Source organism: Lampris incognitus, chromosome 11, assembly GCF_029633865.1.
Source record: "Lampris incognitus isolate fLamInc1 chromosome 11, fLamInc1.hap2, whole genome shotgun sequence".
In the NCBI taxonomy this organism is placed as follows: domain Eukaryota; kingdom Metazoa; phylum Chordata; class Actinopteri; order Lampriformes; family Lampridae; genus Lampris; species Lampris incognitus.
In genome coordinates, this window is record NC_079221.1 from 6,745,681 (window position 1) to 6,765,762 (window position 20,082).

The 20,082-nt window shown below is 48.2% G+C and overlaps 1 protein-coding gene across 1 annotated transcript in view; it reads right to left on the reverse strand.

Annotated features, from left to right (window-relative positions):
* Window positions 1–7,759: 7,759 nt before the first annotated feature.
* hs6st3b (heparan sulfate 6-O-sulfotransferase 3b) overlaps window positions 7,760–20,082 on the reverse strand; it is a 96,708-nt gene continuing 84,385 nt past the window's right edge. The window contains exon 2 of the mRNA XM_056290020.1: window positions 7,760–8,525. Coding sequence (XP_056145995.1) covers window positions 7,760–8,525 — 766 coding nt within the window. The remainder of the gene's footprint in view (window positions 8,526–20,082) is intronic.

A 20,082-nucleotide genomic window follows, 5' to 3' on the forward strand; every position in this document is an offset into this window, starting at 1 on the left:
AGCTTAGTCTGTACAAGCCTAAAGTCCACCCAAACCCGGTTTGGGTGGACTTGGACTTGGTATATATCCGTGAATATATATATACGGATACATATATACCAAGTCCAGCTGCACTTGATTCAACTCCTTTGGAAAACCCAAACCATCTCCAAATGTATAATCCTATATATAAAATCTAATATATATGATAATATACACATATATATGTATATTATATATATAAAATCCAAATATGTCTGTGTTACAACAAGATATAGTGGGTTGTTTGATGTATTTCTGTAGATCTACAGATCATCATTCAACATTAGTCTGGAAAAACCCGGCACATACAGCCGCAGTAACAGATGGCGTTAATGCCTTGGCTCTGCAGCAACAGCAGACAGAAAAGAATGCAGAACATCATCACAGCACGGCCAATCAATGAATGCATTTATTTCTCATATCTGATGGAGAATCCAAACAAGTTTGCAGGTCTAACAAGAAAATTGCAGATTAAATAAGACATGGCAAATGGGATTTAGACTTGTCGATTTCATCACAATAGTTCGAACGGCAGCGTAGTACAAACTCTTGCACAAAGAAAACCCACTTTCATTGTCGCTGTGGCGTTGGCAATACAGTACGTTTCCATCAGGCAAAGTCATTCTCTTGCAAAAATTAAAAATATATGAATAAACAAACAGACACAGGTACAACCGTCCCTGAGAGACGTGTACTTTCACTGAGGGGCAGTTCAAGTTTATTCAAATTACTCTCGCACGTCGTGGCATGCCTCAGACTTCCGGGAATGGCAGTACAATTTAGAGTGATAATCTCCTCTTAGCTTGTGTTTCTACACCTCATTTACACCGTGGTCCAACTTTCACTTTTCCAACTTCAGAGTCGGGGACTCGGAACCTGTTTCATTTCATATGGCGTATAATAACAAAACCGCAGAAATAATAAAGCTGCTGTCTTTGCGGCAGACTCTCAAACATTTTTATTTATAATTTTACAGCATAGCAGGCAGTTCGGCGTCAGTGTGTATTTTCTCTGTTTAGACGGGGGGGGCAAACAGAAGTTGACATTGATGGATCGTAGTACAGAAAGTGCTGTAGCGGAGAGTCATGAAATGCAGCCTATCCAGGGCCAGTGGCTGGCACACAGGTTTCGTAGATGCCTACCCTTATTCGTGTGACCATTTCTCATCCTCGGAAGATGAGTGGCGTGACTTGTGTAAAGCGTTGTCAGTGCTCGGTCAGCTCAGTGTATGGTGAATGGTACAGCAGTTATCACATTTGCAAGCAAGTTGTATAAAATTTACACTAATAATAAGCACACACTCTCACACATGCACACTCGGATATGTACAGATGTGCCACAGATGTGCACGTCCGCATTCACGTCACATAAAATCCAGTTAAAGTCACATTCCGAAAGCTTCAATAAGTTACAGACGGGCGACAAATGAGAGGGAAAACCAACAATAAGTGTCTCAGTGAGGTGTTGGTGCACCACGAGCCTCAAGAGCATCTTCAGTGCTCCTTACAAGTCTCCGAACCCTACTGGAGGTATGGAACGCCATTCTTACAAAAGATATTCCCTCATTTGGTGTTTTGATGGTGGCGTTGTCTAACACGTCGGTCCGAAATCCCCCATAGGTGTTCAGCTGGGTTGAGATCTGGTGACTGTGAAGGCCATAGTATGTGATTTACATCATTTTCATCCTCATGAAACCATTCAGTGACCCCTCGTGGCCTGTGGATGGGGGCATTGTCATCCTGGAAGAAACCCCTCCCATCAGAATAGAGAGGTTTCATCACAGGGTAAAGGTGATCACTCAGAATAACTTTTTTTTTTTTTATTTCTCCCCAATCGTACTTGGCCAATTACCCCACTCTTCCGAGCCGTCCCGGTCACTGCCCCACCCCCTCTGCCGAGCCGGGTAGGGCTGCAGACTACCACGTGACTCCTCCAATACATGTGGAGTTGCCAGCCGCTTCTTTTCACATGACAGTGAGGAGTATAACCAGGGGGACGTAGCGCGTGGGAGGATCATGCTGTTCCCCCCAGTTCCCCCTCCCCCCTCAACAGGCGGCCTGGCCAACCTGAGGAGGCGCTAGTGCAGCGACCAGGACACATACCCACATCCGGCTTCCCATCCACAGACACGGCCAATTGTGTCTGTAGGGACGCCCGACCAAGCCGGAGGTAACACGGGGATTCAAACCAACGATCCCCGTGTTGGTAGGCAACGGAATAGACCGCCACGCCACCCGGACCAGTTCCCCCTCAGAGTAACTTTGTATTGATTTGCAGTGGCCCTTCCCTCTAAGGGGACAAGTGGACCCAAACCATGCTAGGAAAGTGCCCCCCACAGCATAACAGAGCCCCATGACCCCCCTCACTGTAGGGGTCAAGCAGTCAGGTTTTTCCCCTTTAATTTATCACCCGTCTGTATATGGCACATTCATGAATACTCAACCGAACCATAAGCCAGCTTTTATCGATGGTTCATGTAATACTGGCAGTACACGTTGTGGCGTTGTTGTGGACGAGGGTTTACTTAAGCAGCTGAGCTCTTTTCAAAATAGAAAATCACGTCAGCATTTATCATTTTTGTAAACAGAACCTCTGGCCAATTACCCCACTCTTCCGAGCCGTCCCGGTTGCTGCTCCACCCCCTCTGTCGATCCGGGGAGGGCTGCAGACTAAAACGTCTCCTCCGATACATGTGGAGACGCCAGCCACTTCTTTTCACCTGACAGTGAGGGTTTCGCCAGGGGGACGTAGCGTGTGGGAGGATCACGCTATTCCCCTCAGTCAGTTCCCCCTTCCCCCCGAACAGGTGCCCTGACTGACCAGAGGAGGCGCTAGTGCGGCGACCAGGGCACATACCCACATCCGGCTTCCCACCTGCAGACACGGCCAATTGTGTCTGTAGGGACGCCCGACCAAGCCGGAGGTAACGCGGGGATTCGAACCGGCGATCCCTGTGTTGGTAGGCAACGGAATAGACCGCCACGCCACCCGGACGCCCAACTGAAGTTCAAGCCATGGAATTAGCCAAGACAGTTAAAGCCATGTAAATAGTTAACCAGCCTGTAGAGAGGAAACTATCAATATTTAATTGGTTGAACTTGTGATATAAGAGCACATCCAGAGTGGAGGAAAATAGGCACACAAAATGGTGCGTTACACAAAGGGAGTGCTGTACAAAACCAGCATTATCACACTGTGACAATGACAGCCAACTTCACAGCAAGTAAAATGTGCAAGTTTCCAGGAGAGGTTTTTTTTTTTTTGGTTTTGTTTTTGAGTTTTCCTCGTTTTTCTCCCCAGTTATACTTGACCAATTACCCCACTCTTCTGAGCCGTCCAGGTCGCTGCTCCACCCCCTCTGCTGATCCGGGGAGGGCTGCAGACTACCACACGCCTCCTCCGATACATGTGGCGTCGCCAGCTGCTTCTTTTCACCTGACAGTGAGGAGTTTCACCAGGGGGACGTAGCGCGTGGGAGGATCACACTATTCCCCCCCAGTCCCCCCTCCCTCCCAAACAGGCACCCTGACTGAACAGAGGAGGCGCTAGTGCAGCGACCAGGTCGCCTACCCACATCCGGCTTCATACCTGCAGACACGGCCAATTGTGTCTGTAGGGACGCCTGACCAAACTGGAGGTAACACGGGGATTCGAACCGGTGATCCCCATGTTGGTAGGCAACGAAATAGACCGCCACGCTACTCGGACGCCCTCCAGGAGAGTTTTTGATGGAACAAACTCTAAACCCTTAAACTGACGCAATACGACTGCTATGCCACAAAATACTTACTTTTAAATTAACATCTTGTTCAAAAAAGATGTCTTGGTTAAATTGCGATTCAGGAATGTGCCAGCTAGCTGTTTTGACACTTCTTTTCAGGTGTCTTCAATGTGTTAATAATAATAATAATAATAATAATAATACACCTTTTAACATATTGATCAGTGTGTTGTAAACCATCTTAATTTTAAGTCTTACCTCAGCAATCCCGACCCACTCTTCCGACACTCATATGCTAACACAAGCTAACAAGTAAATAATGCACACCCACACCCATATACATACAGTACACACACACACACACACACACACATACAGACACACGTAAAAATTAGTGCAGACCAGTGGCGGCTGGTGCCAAAAAAAATTTTGGGTGGGGGGCGCAAGTTACCTTGGCGCAGCACACCTGACAGCTGCTTTAATGTCCACACAGTCACAGAGTTATTAAGAAGGACAATGTGGCCTATAGATTTTATCAGGGTTCGTAGACGGTGGATGATTGACAGTCGAAACGAGGCGTCGTGGTGGGCGTGAACATGATTCACAGCCACGAGAATTGTCCAATCACGTCAGATCAAAAAAAACATTAAAACAATACCAATTCTCTGCCAATAAAAGTGGGAGTGTCTGGGGCGCACAGAACTGCGCCCCCTGGAAAATCTGAAGAAACCAATCAGACAGCAGCCTCAGGTCACCTGCTCGCCACAAGTTTGAGGGCTTCCATAAGGTGTCGTTTGGCCGGCGCCCCTCACCCAGGAAGTATATGTATTCAGACAGAAATCAACCAAACCCCATTTGGAACCAATATTTAATGGCCCCTGACAGGCGTCACAGACTGAAAGCACTTTTATTGCATAATTATTTGCATTATACAATTAAATTATATTTAACATGTTTAACTAGATTTTCATTCTTGATATTTGAAGGGGGCGGCGTCCCAGCGCCCTGTACTGGCCAGCCGCCACCGGTGCAGACACCCATGCAGACAGAGGTGCACCCATACAGGTAAGTGCACACATATACATTGCTAAAAGATGAAACCTGCACTGCTTAGCTGACTGCATCTGTGACTTACACGAGTTGCTCTAACAAGATAAAACACGGTACTTGATTTCCAGGAAGCAATGTTGTGCCAGTAGAGGCATCGGTAACTAATAAGCATGAGAAATTGCTGTTAAAATAGCAGCAGCAGAGTGACTTTAATGTTGACATTTACGGAGCGTTTAATTTGATCCATCAGACCTTTTGAGAGAACATGAGGTACGAGGCGTGAGAGCTCCGCGGTCTCAGAAGCCTGTTTAAGCAAACACAAAATAAAAAAGAAGCAACGTCCTCATTAATCTGTTTGATATTGCCACACACATCGTATGGGAGGGACTGGAAACTGTCAGCCAGAGGAGTTGAGTGACACGTTTGATTTCTCGACTCGTGGCTTTGAGGCCGGCCTTTTGTAGACGGGCAGCCTGCAGGCATTAGAGCTCCCTCGCTGCCCACAGGGGGGCCAGTTGGCACGGGCTCGACAAACATGTAAAAAGCAGCCAGTGTGACGGCGAGAGGGGCGAGAGGCGAATGCTGATCGCCTCATTCCTAGTCCAGGCCACACGCGCCAGCCAGCACCGACACGTTTCCTCCGCGGTGTTGGCTAACTTTTTATCGGCGAATCCCAACGACTTGGGGGGTGGGGGGGTGGGGGGAGAAGAAGCTCCGCACTCAAATCACTTTAGCCAAATTATGTTCCCCTAGTCACGGTACTTGAGCACTTCTTTCATTTGTTATGTAAAAGCTTAATGTTTTAGCAAAGGTTTGTGGGGGTGGGGGGTGGCAACGCTGAAATGAAATAAGACTGATTTGCTTCAGTAAGTAATCCCCTCTTTTGTGGCTCTTTGATTGAGTTCCCACTTCCACTTCACACAGATAGCCGCTGAAAAGGGGGAAATGCAAGAGTTTCAGAATATGAATAGGAAGTTTGGAAAGCCGTCTTGAGAACAGCTTGTTACCGGGGAAGGTATTGCAATCTGCAGAAAGGACCGCATTGCATTACAAGCAAAACATAAGCGTAAGCGATGTACTCTCAAAATCTGGTCACAACATAGAAAAGCACCCCTACTTGCACGGGAGCCATATGGAGCTACAGAGAAGGTTTCAGTCACTGCGTTTACATGCACAGTTGAGTCGAGCTACGGTTACAGCTCGATTAGGCCTCGTAATGGGACCGCTGTCGTCGTCCCAGCATACAAGAACCGAGCGAGAATCGATTTATTGACGGAAGTAGTATGTCCGACCCCGGAACGCTAGGTGGCGATATGCCCCCTTTCAGCCGGTTGCTATTGGACCGTCTTCCGGTTGACCTGTTGCGTCACACACCAAACAAGCGACAAACCAGTGAGCAACTTTAGGATATTTGACTCCTTCGGCTGACACAACATATAGTTTGTCGCGTCGTCTGCCCAGAAATGTGTGGTTCTCGCTCTAGCGCGCGCCATGTTGATACTACGCTGTTCGACTTCCGGGTGAAAGATCGCCGCAAGAACTACGGGTCATGCGTAGACCGCCTAGGCCGGTTCGGGGCCGGTTGAGTGAATCGATCCCCAACCGCATAATCTAGACCAGTGTTTCTCAACCGGGGGTCCGCGGACCCCTAGTGGTCCGTGGTGTAATTGCAAGGGGTCCGTGAAAATAAAATATCTTTTAAAAAAAAGATCCTATGACATTTATAGAAATAGGATTATTTTACTCAAATGTGACTGAGACCTTTATCTACCTAAACTATAAAGGGTAACAGGACTTTTTTCTTTAATTACCTCTGTTTCACAAGTGTAATTTATTGTATTTTAATAAGAGATCTCGCTCCCGTTTGCGTTGTTAAAAGTTACTGCATAAGAATTCTGTGTTGTTAACTATATCTAAGTTACAACTGAAAGCTCTTATTTTTGCCCCAAAGAGTGAATAAATGCTATAACGCAATTTAAAATGCAGTTTCTACTGTTTCTATCAAATTGCAACCCCCCCCCCTCCCCCAAGATCAGGTGGAGGGGTCCTCTGGGTAGATCAAAAATACGCAGGGGGTCCAGGACCCCAAAAAGGTTGAGAACCACTGGTCTAGGAGGCGTGTTGGTCCGACTTCGAGAAATTTGATTCAGTACGATTTCAGTCGGACTAACACGTTTACGTGTATTTTGAGAGTCCAGTTTTTAGTCTGACTGACCCAATAAATTGAGTTTTTCGAACATCCTGTAAACGAGCCGAGCGTTTAAAAAAAGGTAAAAAGAAAAGAGTGTCTTGTTCACTTTGGCTTTTTATCTTTTCTTTTGGAAGTCGCTCTCTGTTTCCCCAATTGTAAATACAACGTGGACATGTGACATGCAACAATAACATCCTTTATATATAATATTCAAGTGTAATGAGTTTTCCACCAGCTGCAACAACGAAAACAATGATCGACGTTCACCTTTTCAGGGTGAATTTCAAAATAGATTAAAAAAAAAAGAGAAACTAAAACCACACGAGTCCATAAGCAGCTTCTTTCTTCACTCAGCTTAATTTGCTGTCTTTTTGCACGGCTATCGTAATCAGCACGGTGATAATTAACCAAGGCAGAGAATCTGAAGAGCCAAAAAAAAGAAAGGTCAAGAGCTATTACAAAATAATCAGTAAAACCATCCATTTTGAAGATTTAAGACACCAAAGGGCACTCCAAGGCAGAGCTGCTGTGAGACTCGCAGGCTTTACAGTTTTCATAACCAGAAAGGAAGTATAGCGAAGCGCTTGGATCACACTGAAGCTGAGGAGCGGATAGATACAGAAGATAGATGACACCAGTGAGACGAAACAGTGAGAGAGAAAAATATTAAAGACTCAAAAGTACCTATTGAGTCTGTCTTCTGGGGAATCCCATCCCTCCCTCTCCCTCTACTCTCTCTACTCTACTCTCTTTATACACATGGGGGTTATGCGGCCTCACCAACGGGCCACTTGGCTTGCGTAGTCTTCGGTAGTGGTCGGCGAGTCGCCGTCGCTCTCCCTCTCGAACCCCGCGCCTTTCCCGTCTCCGCTCCCCTCCCCTCTGCGTCTGGGGAGCCGGGGTCGGCCCTGCCCCCTCTGCTCCCGGAGCCAGCGCCGCTCCTCGCGCCGCTTGGCGCGCTCCTCCTGGTGCTCCCGCTGGCGGGTGAACTGGAAGCGCTGCAGGAAGAGGTCCTTCGCGTACTCGTACAGCTGCATGTCCAGGAAGTTGAGCTCTTCGATGCGTCTGCGCACGGGCTCGCTCAGGTCCACGTTGGCGGCGCGCGTGCTGTTGATCTGCGTGAAAGCGGCGATGAAGCGCAGGCGGAACGTCCGCTCGAACAGGTACTGCGTCTTGCGCTGGAACTCCGTCAGGCCGTAGAAGGCCATGTTCTTCAGGTTGCTCATGGCGCTGCTCAGCAGGATGTGGCTGCGCTCGCTCTCGTTCATCGACGACAGGTTGTAGCAGCCCACCAGGCTGAGATCGGCCAGCATGCGGACCTGCCTGTTGTCGGCCAGGTTGGACGGGCAGTTCATGAACTCCGTCAGGGTGACCCCCGACCAGTCGTCCCCGTTGTAGCAGGTGGGCAGCTCGTCCTGGGTTGGCGAGCGTCCGTCGCACATGTGCAGGGAGGTCTTCCACGTGGCCCCGCGCTGCACGTGCTTCCATTCGCTCAGGTAGCGGGAGACGGGGTCGCGCAGCATGGTGATGTAGTAGAAATTCCTGCAGCCAAAAACAAGCACAGTCAGAGAGCCGTGAACACGTCAACATCACAGAGGGCTGCCCCGTATTGTACTGACAGATGGTGACTTCTCCCAACTATGTGTCACACTTCAAGGTTGAACGCTAATTGGCAGACTGAAAGTTTCCCTAATGAGATTATCAAAGAGAGTTTTCTGTCTGTTGTCCTTGGATACTGAACTCCGGCGTCAGAGTGATAAAACTGATCAAATAAAGTGTGATTAAAATCTTCCCCCCCCCCCACAGTATTTTTGTTTTAATCTGCCAGCTCTGAGGAAAGTTAAAGGGACGTGCTTATCGTTATGCATATCTTAGACCATTCGCCACCAACTGGCGTATACTTTCAATTCCTCTGGACTATATTTTCCGAAACGCACCGTAATGTCTCGGATTTTGGGATTTATTCTGCCCGTCTTCTTGGGAGCCAATTATTTCTATTGATTTCAGTGCGAAAATCAGCTCGCGCGGACTTGAACTCGCCTGAGATAGGTAATCCATCACGGTGAACATTCTGTTCATGTTATTATTTTTGTTTTTTTGTTTTTTGGGTCAAAGGCATGCTATCGTTGCAGGATAATGCAGCTGACAGCAGGGCTTGTTGTGAAACGTCTTCCAGGTGGGACGATCCACTGTGCTTTGATTTCCCGAAATTTGAGTGTTGGCTGCCGAACAACAACCTTTTTGATGCAAGAAGCTACCAACTACATGTTATTACTGTCACAACATCCATGTTTATTATCCCCCCCCCTTTTTTTTCTCCCCAATTGTACCCGTCCAATTACCGCACTCTTCCGAGCTGCCCCGGTCGCTGCTCCACGACGCCCTCTGCCAATCCGGGGAGGGGCTGCAGACTACCACACGCCTCCTCTGATACATGTGGAGTCGCCAGCCGCTTCTTTTCACCTGACAGTGAGGAGTTTCACCAGGGGGACGTAGCGCGTGGGAGGATCACGCTATTCCCCCCAGTTCCCCCTCCCCCCTAAACAGGCGCCCCGACTGACCAGAGGAGGCGCCGGTGCAGCGACCAGGACACATACCCACATCCGGCTCCCCACCCGCAGACACAGCCAGTTGTGTCTGTAGGGACGCCTGACCAAGCCGGAGGTAACACGGGGATTCGAACCGGCGATCCCCTTGTTGGTTGGCAACAGAATAGACCGCCATGCCATCTGGAGGCCCAACGATAGTGTACCTTTGACAAAAAAAAATAACGGCGACAGATTTTTCACTGTGATGGATTTCCTATTTCTAGCGAGACTCGAGTTCCTTCAAGTTGCTTTCCTTACTGTACTGAAACGAATGGAAACCAGTGGCTAGCTGGAAGGCAGGAAAACGCGTTGAAATATCTAAAACAAAATGTGTTTCAAAAAGTGGTCAGGAGTAATGGTGAATATGCATCATTTCGTCATTAATGGGCTAAAACATGCAAAAACACTGTCCCTTTAAAGAATAAAGAAGTAACAACGAACCCACGGATGTGAAGGGAGTGTAGCATCACTGACCCACCTAACCCCAAAACTCCCAGCGTTCAAGAAGTGTAAGAATGTGTTTGTAGCTCAAATCTGTTGCTCTTTCAAACCGTGTGTTCTACCGTTCATTTGACAGCCAGTCCCAGCAAGGCTTTATAGAGCAGGAAATATATTCAGCTGGCATTTTGGCGGTGAGGAGCTGTTAAATGAGTGATATTCTTTTCTATACAGACCACTGCCTCTCCTGCAGAGGGTGACTATCCCCTCCATCCTTGTAAGCCTAAGGACAGCCAGCGAATGTGGAAGACAAACGAGGGCGCTTTACTTCGATTCATCAGTTTTCTGCAGTGCCGACATAAGGACATTCAAAGGAGAGGACACTGCTGAGGCTCGTTGGTCAAGGCCGGAGAGCAGCCACGACTGTGCCGTGAAAAACTTGTCGGTGTTGTTGTTAAAGCTAAAATTCGGGATTTTTATCCGCTAGTAAAGAGTTATTCTAGACCATGGAGTCAGGTATATCCTAATACTGAATGGTATCTTCACCATGGTGGGGGACTCTCTCCTGTAGGGCCGTGTGGTGGGACCACTGTGCGTGTCTGTATCTGTATTTGTTGGACTGCTTAGAAATTATTTGGGACTGTATTCAGAAAGAAACCAGAACTGGGCACGGCTTGAGCCGAAAATGGTTCAAAACGACAAGAAAACATGCAAATAATCCATTGCCATCTATAGCTGTCATACACACACACACACACATATCAGCATATCATGTCATATCCTATTAATAAAACTAAAAAGCTTTAAAAAATATCTCATGTAGTAAAGCTGGACAAAAGTAGTCTAAACCCTTATGTTAGACAACAGTAACTCAAACTGTACAGTACGTATACAGACCCAAATCACCATCAGCTGAAGTTCTGACCAGGGAGGATGAACACTGGTGCAGCGGCTGACACATCCCCGTCACACGAGTATGTGGAGATGTTTCTACTGCACAGGTAATCTAGGCCAGTGTTTCTCAACCCAGCCCTCAAGGACCCCCTATCCTGCAGATTTTCTTTGCAATCCTGAATAGGTACCTGTTTGTAGTTATTCAACCAATCAGCAATGAATGTCTTGAGTTTGCACACCTTGCATAATTAAGTGCTATGAGATGACTGGTTGAGTAAGTACAAGCAGGGCTACCTATGCAGGGTTACAATGAAAATCTGCAGGATAGGGGTTCCTTGAGGACTGGGTTGAGAAACACTGATCTAGTCAGTTCTACAGTCAGGACAGTGCAACAGTGTTCCATCCATTATCCATCCATCCATTAACCAAACCGCTTATCCTGCTGTCAGGGTTGCGGGGATGCTGGAGCCTATCCCAGCAGTCATTGGGCGGCAGGCGGGGAGGCTCAGGCTGCCAGGCCATCACAGAGCTGACACACACACACACACACACACACACACACACACACACACATGAAATTATTATATTATCAAATGGATCAAATTGTATGGGTTTCGCATGCAAATCCGTGTTGGCATATGACACGTGGTCCTTGTTTGTGGTCGTCGTGCCATGGTGTTTGTGTTGCATCGTTTCCAAGGGGTGGGGATTTCTGCGGTCGACTTTACCGTTTAATATTTGTATTGCATTAGCTCGTCTGTGTTGGCATTGGTCCGAGCATGCTGTTTTTTTGTTTTTTTGTTTTTTTAATATAAATTTATTTCTAGTTTTTCCCCTTATCCCACCCGATTAACCCAGCGGCATATGGCCGGAACTCTTGTCGAGTAACTCCCCCGGCTCACGTTTCCACCGGAAGGAGATGGTCGTTAACGCCAGCGTGTCGGCTGCTCTCGCTATTTTACACGCTGAAGCCTCGCATCATGTATCACCCTCAGGCCGCGAAGGAGGCGTAGGGTGAATGCTTTCAGTCGCTTGGCTGCAGGCGCCCGGGTGGGCCAGAGGGGTCGCTGGAGAACGACGAGTCCCGAAACACTACACCGATCTACACCCACTATCCCCCGGGTAAGGGTGGGCTAATGAAGGCCTTACCCCCGTGGACGCCCTGGCCGTGACCGGTTACGGCGAGTTTGGGATACGAACCTCTCAGCCACATGACGAGCGGGTTGCAAGGACGGCGGTTTATTCCGCTCGGCCATCAGAGCGGCCTCGAACATGCTGTTTCTACGAGGGGGGGGGGGCTGTTTACTGCTGAGCTGATGGCACAAAAGCGATAATGGCCGCTGCAGTGGCGCCCCCAAGGGGTGGCCAGGGCCACCCTGATACTATCCCTGGCCCCCCCAGCCACGAGTCGCATATGCAGAATATGCTTCTGATTATGCATAATATGCTTCTATCTGATATTTTACATTAGGTGCTGTTCATTTAAATCAATAATGTATATTTCTCTTAACTCTCATATTGACAGTTTTCCACTAGGCTATACAGTATACTACAACAGCAGCATAGAATTCCCGAAATTCAGTCATGGCTTTTGGTTTTGGTGTGCCACCCCAAGATTTTCAGTGGCCCCATTTGCCCCCCCCCTATGAAAAATTTCTGGGGGCGCCACTGGGCCGCTGCACCTTGTTTTTAGTTCTTGCTTCCAGAAGGAGGGACAGATGAGGGAAATCACGGATTTCAGCTTTACACAGCACGTAAGCTATAAGACCCGTCTACGAGAGCTTGGTTGGAGATCTGCTCACCACGTAGCAAAACGTCCCTGACTTCTTCTGCCGTTGCGTTTAATTCAGACCACACCAGTTGCACATGTTGTTTTTGCCGTCGTTATTGTTTTCCGTCAAGATGCAGGGTCATAGGCGTTTCTAGCCCATTTTTGGGGGTGCTGCAGCACCCCTAAATTGAACCCCAGCACCCCTAAAATTGAAGAGATTTTTTATTTTTTACCGTATGTCCATGTTTAATAAGCTGAAGAAATGTCAAAACCATATCCGGTATATGGTTTAAACGTAATTTGTTAACAACAAAAATACAGCACCCCCCATGCTTCGAAAATGGTTTGATCCACCCCCCCCCTCCCAAATTTATCTTGCCTGGCGGGCCAGCACTCTGGGTGCTCAGCACCCCTAAAAGCTCTGATCCTAGAATCGCCCCTGTGCAGGGTGCTGGACGAGGGGCCGGGCTGTCCATTTGCACAAAACGTCTTATCTGCCCTTCGTCCAAACTCTGAGGTCCTCGAAGGACATCTCATCAGTCGGCTGAACCGCGGGTATGTCAGAACGGCTTCCGGCGGGGAGCGGAGATGGGACAGGTGTTCGCCGTGCGAGCCCTCGCTCACGTGACGTCCTCCTGAGTGCCTTGTGCATATTTAATGGCGTGGCCCCGGAGAGCGGGTCTGGCCGGACAGGGTGGAGTGCTGCCGCGCCGCTGTGCTTTCACGCCGGCTCCGAAGCTGCTTCACGCGCCACTTGTTTCCAGACAACGAGCACATCTGCGCGAGTCTCGCACCCGGGTACGGCAGGCGGAGGGGTGCACGTGCAGCGCGTGCTGTGACAGCCTGTCGCTAGCGCTGTTTTATTACGCTTGTCACTCCTTCGGTGCTGTGCAGTTTTGGTTATTTTTTTTGTCATTTGAAAATTTTATTGAATTTTTCTCAAAAAAGAACAGTAACGGGAAGGCTAGTGGTACGTCACCCCTTCAGGGTCCTGACTTCATTATATATGGCATGAAATAAAAAGAAGTAGAATATAAAAGAAGTAAAAAACCAGTACGCCTGTGGAAGTAAGAAACGCGGTCTGTAATGAGAAGCGAAAGGAGCGTGCCGCGGTCACTGAGGGTTCTTGGTTGTTCTTGAGCTCTCCGCAAGACCTCCACCAGGCTTTGTGAGTCCAGAAAAGATCCCAAGGGGTAGTCCCATCTTCCGTGTTGCCTTCTAACCCAGGGGTGTCAAACTCCAGGCCTCGAGGGCCGCAGTGTCTGCAGGTATTTGTTGCAACCGTGCACTACACCACATGATTAAACTAGCTCCTTTCCCTCCTTGATCCAGGAGGTGAGCTAATTAGTTAAATCGGGTGGTGTAGTGCACGGTTGCAACAAATACCTGCAGACGCTCGAGGCCTGGAGTTTGACACCCCTGTAATCTAACCTGTTGAACATGGACTCGTAGGATGCAGTATCAGTCTTTTCATTTACCCAATCTTTCAAATCTGGTGTGTCAAGATAATTCTAGAAGCTGTGACCAGACCCACCATAATAACAGAAAAAAACACCTTTCGATATGTTTGGTGTTTGAGATCTGTCCCCTAATAGACATAAAGCAGGAGTCAGGGGGATTACAGAGCCAGACCAGCTACTCAGGACCTCCACCACTTTAACCCAGAGTGGCTTCACTAACGTACATTCCCATATACAGCGTAGGAAAGTTCCCACCTCCGTTTTACATTTCCAACACAGCTTGTCCCTCATCAGTTTATTTACCCTACCATTTCGAGCCGTCCCGGTCTCTGCTTCGCCCCCTCCGCCGATCCGGGGAGGGCTGAAGACTACCACACGCTTCCTCCGATACACGTGCAGTCGCCAGCCGCTCCTTTTCACCTGACAGTGAGGAGTTTCGCCAGGGGGACATAGCACGTGAGAGGATCACGCTATTCCCCCCAGTTCCCCCTCCCCCCTGAACAGGCGCCCCCGACCAACCAGAGGAGGCGCTAGTGCAGCGACCAGGACACATACCCACATCCGGCTTCCCTCCCGCAGACACGGCCAATTGTGTCTGTAGGGGCACCCGACCAAGCCGGAGGTAACACGGGGATTCGAACCGAAGATCCCTATGTTGGTAGACCGCCGCGCTACCCGGACACCATCAGTTTCATTGTATAGTCTTGTTGGAGTGTGGTAATATCTATATATTGTCTTATACTGTGTAAACTTCCCTCTTGCTTCCTTTACATATTTTCCACAACCTGCCAAAATATGGAGCCAGTTCCCTTGTTTAAGACCACATTCAGGTCCCTCCACCACACCAGCTTCACATTAGATGATTCACCACTGACAAAATAGTTTGCAAGTTTATAAAAAATGTGAAGCTGTGTGGCCTATCTTTGGCATATTCATTTAATCCAAAATGGGATTTTCTGTACCCCCACTCAGTGGGGGTACACTCAGTGGGGGGTACAGAAACACTAATTTGTAAGTATTTCCAAATTGAAAAGTATTTCCTAATTTCCTATTTCCTAATTTGTAAGTATTTCCAAAAATGTTGTTTGCCTTTAAGATTTAAGTGGCAAGTTAACGCCCCATAAGACGTAAATTTACCATCTTTATATAGATCTCCTCTAGTGTGTAGGCCATTTAGATGCCACTCCTTCCAGTATTTTGATGTTTTTCCCAATACGGATAGCAAGACTGTGCCACAGTGAAACATATTTCTGTACATAGTGTGACAGCTTATACATTTGGTGTACCTTGAGCCATACTTCCCTAGAGCGAACAAGGATTGAGACAGTCTCTCTTTCGGATTAAATGGTGAGCAAAACGTTGTCTCAGTGTCTACCCAGTCTACTCTGTTTTCTATCATTTTCAAATATTTGGCTAATTTAGCCATTTTGAACGATAGACCATATAGTCTCGGGTCTGGTAGACCCAATCCCCCCTTCTCCTTAGGAGCACGTAGTGTGCTTAAATTAATCCTGGCTTTCTTTCCATCCTGTAGAAACTGTTTAACTATATCATCACACCTCTTAAAGATGGCAGGTGGTGTCGTGATTGGCAACAGCATAGCTATGTAATTGAATTGAGGGGCTATTATCATGTTTAATCTTCTCCCACTCGTCTGAGTTTGTTTTAATTTTTTTTGGTAATACTGGGTTTAGAGTCAGTACGGGCAGCTCTCCCAAATCTTGACAGAGCCTGATTCCAAGAGACTTCACGCCTTTAAGAACCCACTTAAATTTGAATTTTTCCACCACATATGGGTAGCATGAGGCAGATAGGGGCATATTCTCAGACTTATTCCAATGAATTGTGTAGCCCGAGAGTTTACAGTATGACTGAATAGTGTCCATCCAGTGTGGTAAGGATGTCAGTGGGCCGGTCACCGCAGCTAAAATATCATCAGCATGAAGCAGTAGTTTGTGTTCCTGGCCACCGCCCCCAACTCCCCTAATGCCATTATCCATCCTTATTTTTTTTGGGTTCCCCACCCCCTTTCCCCCCCCAATTGTATCCGGCTAATTACCCCACTCTTCCGAGCCGTCCCGGTCGCTGCTCCACCCCATCTGCTGATCCGGGGAGTGCTGCAGACTACCACATGCCTCCTCTGATACATGTGGAGTCGCCAGCTGTTTCTTTTCACCTGACAGTGAGGAGTTTCACCAAAGGGACGTAGCACGTGGGAGGATCACGCTATCCCCCCCCCCCCAGTTCCCCCTCCCCCCTGAACAGGTGCCTCGACTGACCAGAGGAGGCGCTAGTGCAGCAACCAGGACACACACCCGCATCCGGCTTCCCACCCGCAGACAATTGTGTCTGTAGGGACGCCCGACCAAGCCAGAGGCAACACGGGGATTCGAACCAGCGAGCCTCGTGTTGGTATTCATCCTAATTTTAACAGCCAATGTTTCTATAAAAGTGGTGCTGTGCGTTGTTAACCGAAAGCTGTCTTTTTAAGTGACGTACTCACTCAACGATGGCATGTAAGCTTTACTCTGATACCTTCATACAATAGAGAGAGCTGCTCTCTCACTTGCGTTGCTTTTACAGTCCTCTTAACTACCTCTCGTTCCATTTTTACACGTGCTCATGCTGTTAAACCAGCCCTCGGGTTTCAAAGACACAAGCATGGAGACGACGTCCTGTCCGTGGCTGGGGTCTGGGGTTGCTATTGCTCATCATCCATGACAACACTGACGACGATATTAATCATCGGTGCGAATGGGATCGTTACAAGTGTCGAGCACAATACCACCAGGGGATGATTATTATTACTATATATAAGTATCTCAATGAAAATAAATAAATACATACAAATATTATAAATTGCTTTTCAGTCTTTCAAATTTAACCAATGGAAAACAATTTAAATTATTTCATGAAAAGTGCTTTTAGGAAAAGCTGAGGGGGGAAATAATCTGGTTTGATTTATATATTTGTGCTGAGGGGTGCAAAGTCAGGTCTCATTAAAGACCAAGAATCCCATTTCCTCCCTGCCGCTGGAACCGAGGAAAATAGATGCGGGGGCTTTTATAGGAACTCTAGATGGGATCAAATTGCAAATGTTTCCATTATCTTATCAGAGATAATTTATTTGTGCTCAGAAAACACAGACTGTAGGAGATATCATATCGTCGCTAAGACATATAAACAGCGATATTCTCTGACTGGACTGACCAAGACACGCCTGAAAATAAACACCTTAAAATAAAAACCTTCCTCTTCTGGTGTGGGGGAGATGGCGGCGCGAAGTCAAGTTTGTGGTGGCCTCACCCAGTACCGACCATGCAGTGTCTTTGTCCCCGTCTACGTCTGCGTCTAAATTTGTGTCGTCGTGTGAAGTTTTTATTTTGATCGTCGATTTTTTTCGTTTAATGGCTGGGTCTGGGCGTTGGATCGGCTGGGGGAGCCTGGTCTGCTGTGTCCTGTGGGCCCAGGGACCACGGCCCTGCCCGGAGCTTTGCCCGAGAGGAAACAAGGAGGCGGTCTGGCGGCGGCCTCGCCTAGCGTCAGCTGTGCAGTGTGTTTTTGTCTGCGTCTGCGTTTGTATCGTCGTGTGGAGTGCAGGGGAGGTGTGTTGAAGGTGTCTGGCGGGGAGAGCTCGCGTTGGATCGGCTGGGGGAGCCTGGTCTGCTGTGTCCTGTGGGCCCAGGGACCTCGGCCCTGCCCGGAGCTGCGCCTAAGAGGAAACACCGAGGGCAGTCTGACAGGATGCGGATGCGGCGCAGGCTAAGCTAACTGCTAGCCCATGCAGGCCGGCAGTTCCGACAGTCATCCTGGCTGGCGTTCGTTCTCTGGACAGAGGAATTTTATGGACTGTGTTGGACTGAGTGGACTGTGTCGTTAACTTTCTTTGTGTACGCAAGTAAGAAATGATCATAAATTGTTCCCGATTCCTGATTCCTAAAGTTGACTCGGGAATGGCTTGTTCCTAAAGGTGCCATACATTACCTAACCCAACACATGTCAAAGGCATAAAGCTGGGATTAGAGTCCTGTTGGCAGCAGCTGTATCCTGGCACTTAGGCCTGGAGTGGGCCGGCTTCAGACACGTCCTCATTAGACCGTCTCTGGGACATAAACACATGCAGCAAGTGTTGTCTGAGCGCACTCAGCAGCCCAAAGGTCAGCCGTGTGCACCATCAGTGTCACAACGCATCAGCGTCAACGTGTCGGCGGAGCTGTCTCCGGCAGGCTACCCTTGAGTGATACAGATGGATTTCCGAGGGACGAGAAGAAGGACTAACGAGTTACCCTTACCACCGGCCTGTTTCTTTAATCAGTCTCTACGTACCCGTAATAACGTCACAATATTCCCACTCTGTAGGATGCCAACAATTTGCGAATTTATGCGATCGGAAGCATTAAGGTTCGCCCATCCTCCGTGGACGTCTCCCAGTCGACGCCGAGGATCCTAAAATTATGCCGCTTACCGTTGTCAGCAGCTGTGTCGAGACATTATGTTAATGTGGCAGATTTCTCTGTGCAGCGACACGGTGACAGAGATGCATGTCCCTGCCAACTGTCTCCAGCTCATTTAAAGTGTTTAAGTCGAGGGCCCTGCTGAAATAAAGTTAATCATGGATCAATAATGGATGGGAGGCATATTGCGACTCACTCGGCTCCAGGATGCTCATCTCCGAGGAAGCGGCATCAACAGCTCGAAAACTGGAGCACAGATTAAACAGGGGTCATTAAGAGGAGATGGAGGTGGAATGGGAATATATAGATCAAAATGCTTGGAATGATAAGTGCATATAGGGGAAAAGGGACAAAGTTAATGGGAATGCCGCAGACTTGTGGCATTTTAATGGATGTGGTTAAAGTTTGATAAGCAGTCTCGAAACACAGAGTGCGTAGAAGAAGAGATATGGGAAGAAGAAGAAAAATCCAGCATGTCAGCTATGTGAGGAAATCATTCAGATGTTATCAACCACTTTCATCTGACTTAAATTAACAAGCACCCTTGGTTATTTCATATGCGGCGCGGTGAACATGCAACGCAGTGTAATAATAAAACAGAGCACTGTTATCCCCCCCCCCCCCAAGGTTGAATTTGTTTTTCATGATTTGGAATTGGATGCTCTTACAGAGTCTTGGAGGAGTACAAAGGACACCAGCGAAGCGGAGCGGCACCACAGGATGTAGGTTATGACACCAGTCCAGCCCCTAAAACTCCCAACACCCCCACGCAGCACACAGATAGACTCTGAGTGGCCCGTAAACCCCCTATACATCCTCACCAAATGTCAGCGTGGCAGCCAACTGGCTTTTAATTACCTGTAATTAACCTCAATGACACGATTTCAACCCACTGCCGCTCCGTGATTGCATGCTACTAAAACAAGGACATCGTACTTTTAGCCTCAGCGCAGGGGCCTCCGGTGGGGGGAGGCTTCGACTTCACTTGTCAGGCGTGGGGGTTGGATCTTGTTGCAGGTGTCCGAAGGTGGGCCAGACAGCAGGGGGGAAAGCGAGACAATAACTGTCTCTCTGAGACGAGCAGAGCTTTGCCGAGAGGAAGAGCTAACACAGCGAGTGGTAAATAAGTAAAGACAGACCTTGGCCCGGCACAGTGCCGAGACTGACTGATGTTGTTGGGAGTCTCCCCGTTTGAATCAATCGCCTGATATCTTACCCAAGTTGGGGGGGGGGGTTTGTTTTGTTTTCTGGCACAAATCTACTCGGTTACTGCAAACCAGCCTCCCTGATTTATACTCAAGCTTGGAACAAAAGCCTCCTTCCCTCCGTTTGTCCAGGAGAATTACGGAAGGGCTGGTAATTGAACCCTGAATTTAGCTCTTGTGTTGTGCCACTGATTAAATCTGCTTCACACCTTATTTTTATTTTTACCCTTTTATCTTGGGTGTGAGAACGCCAACACGGCGGCGCTCAACCGGGGACTCATGAGTATCC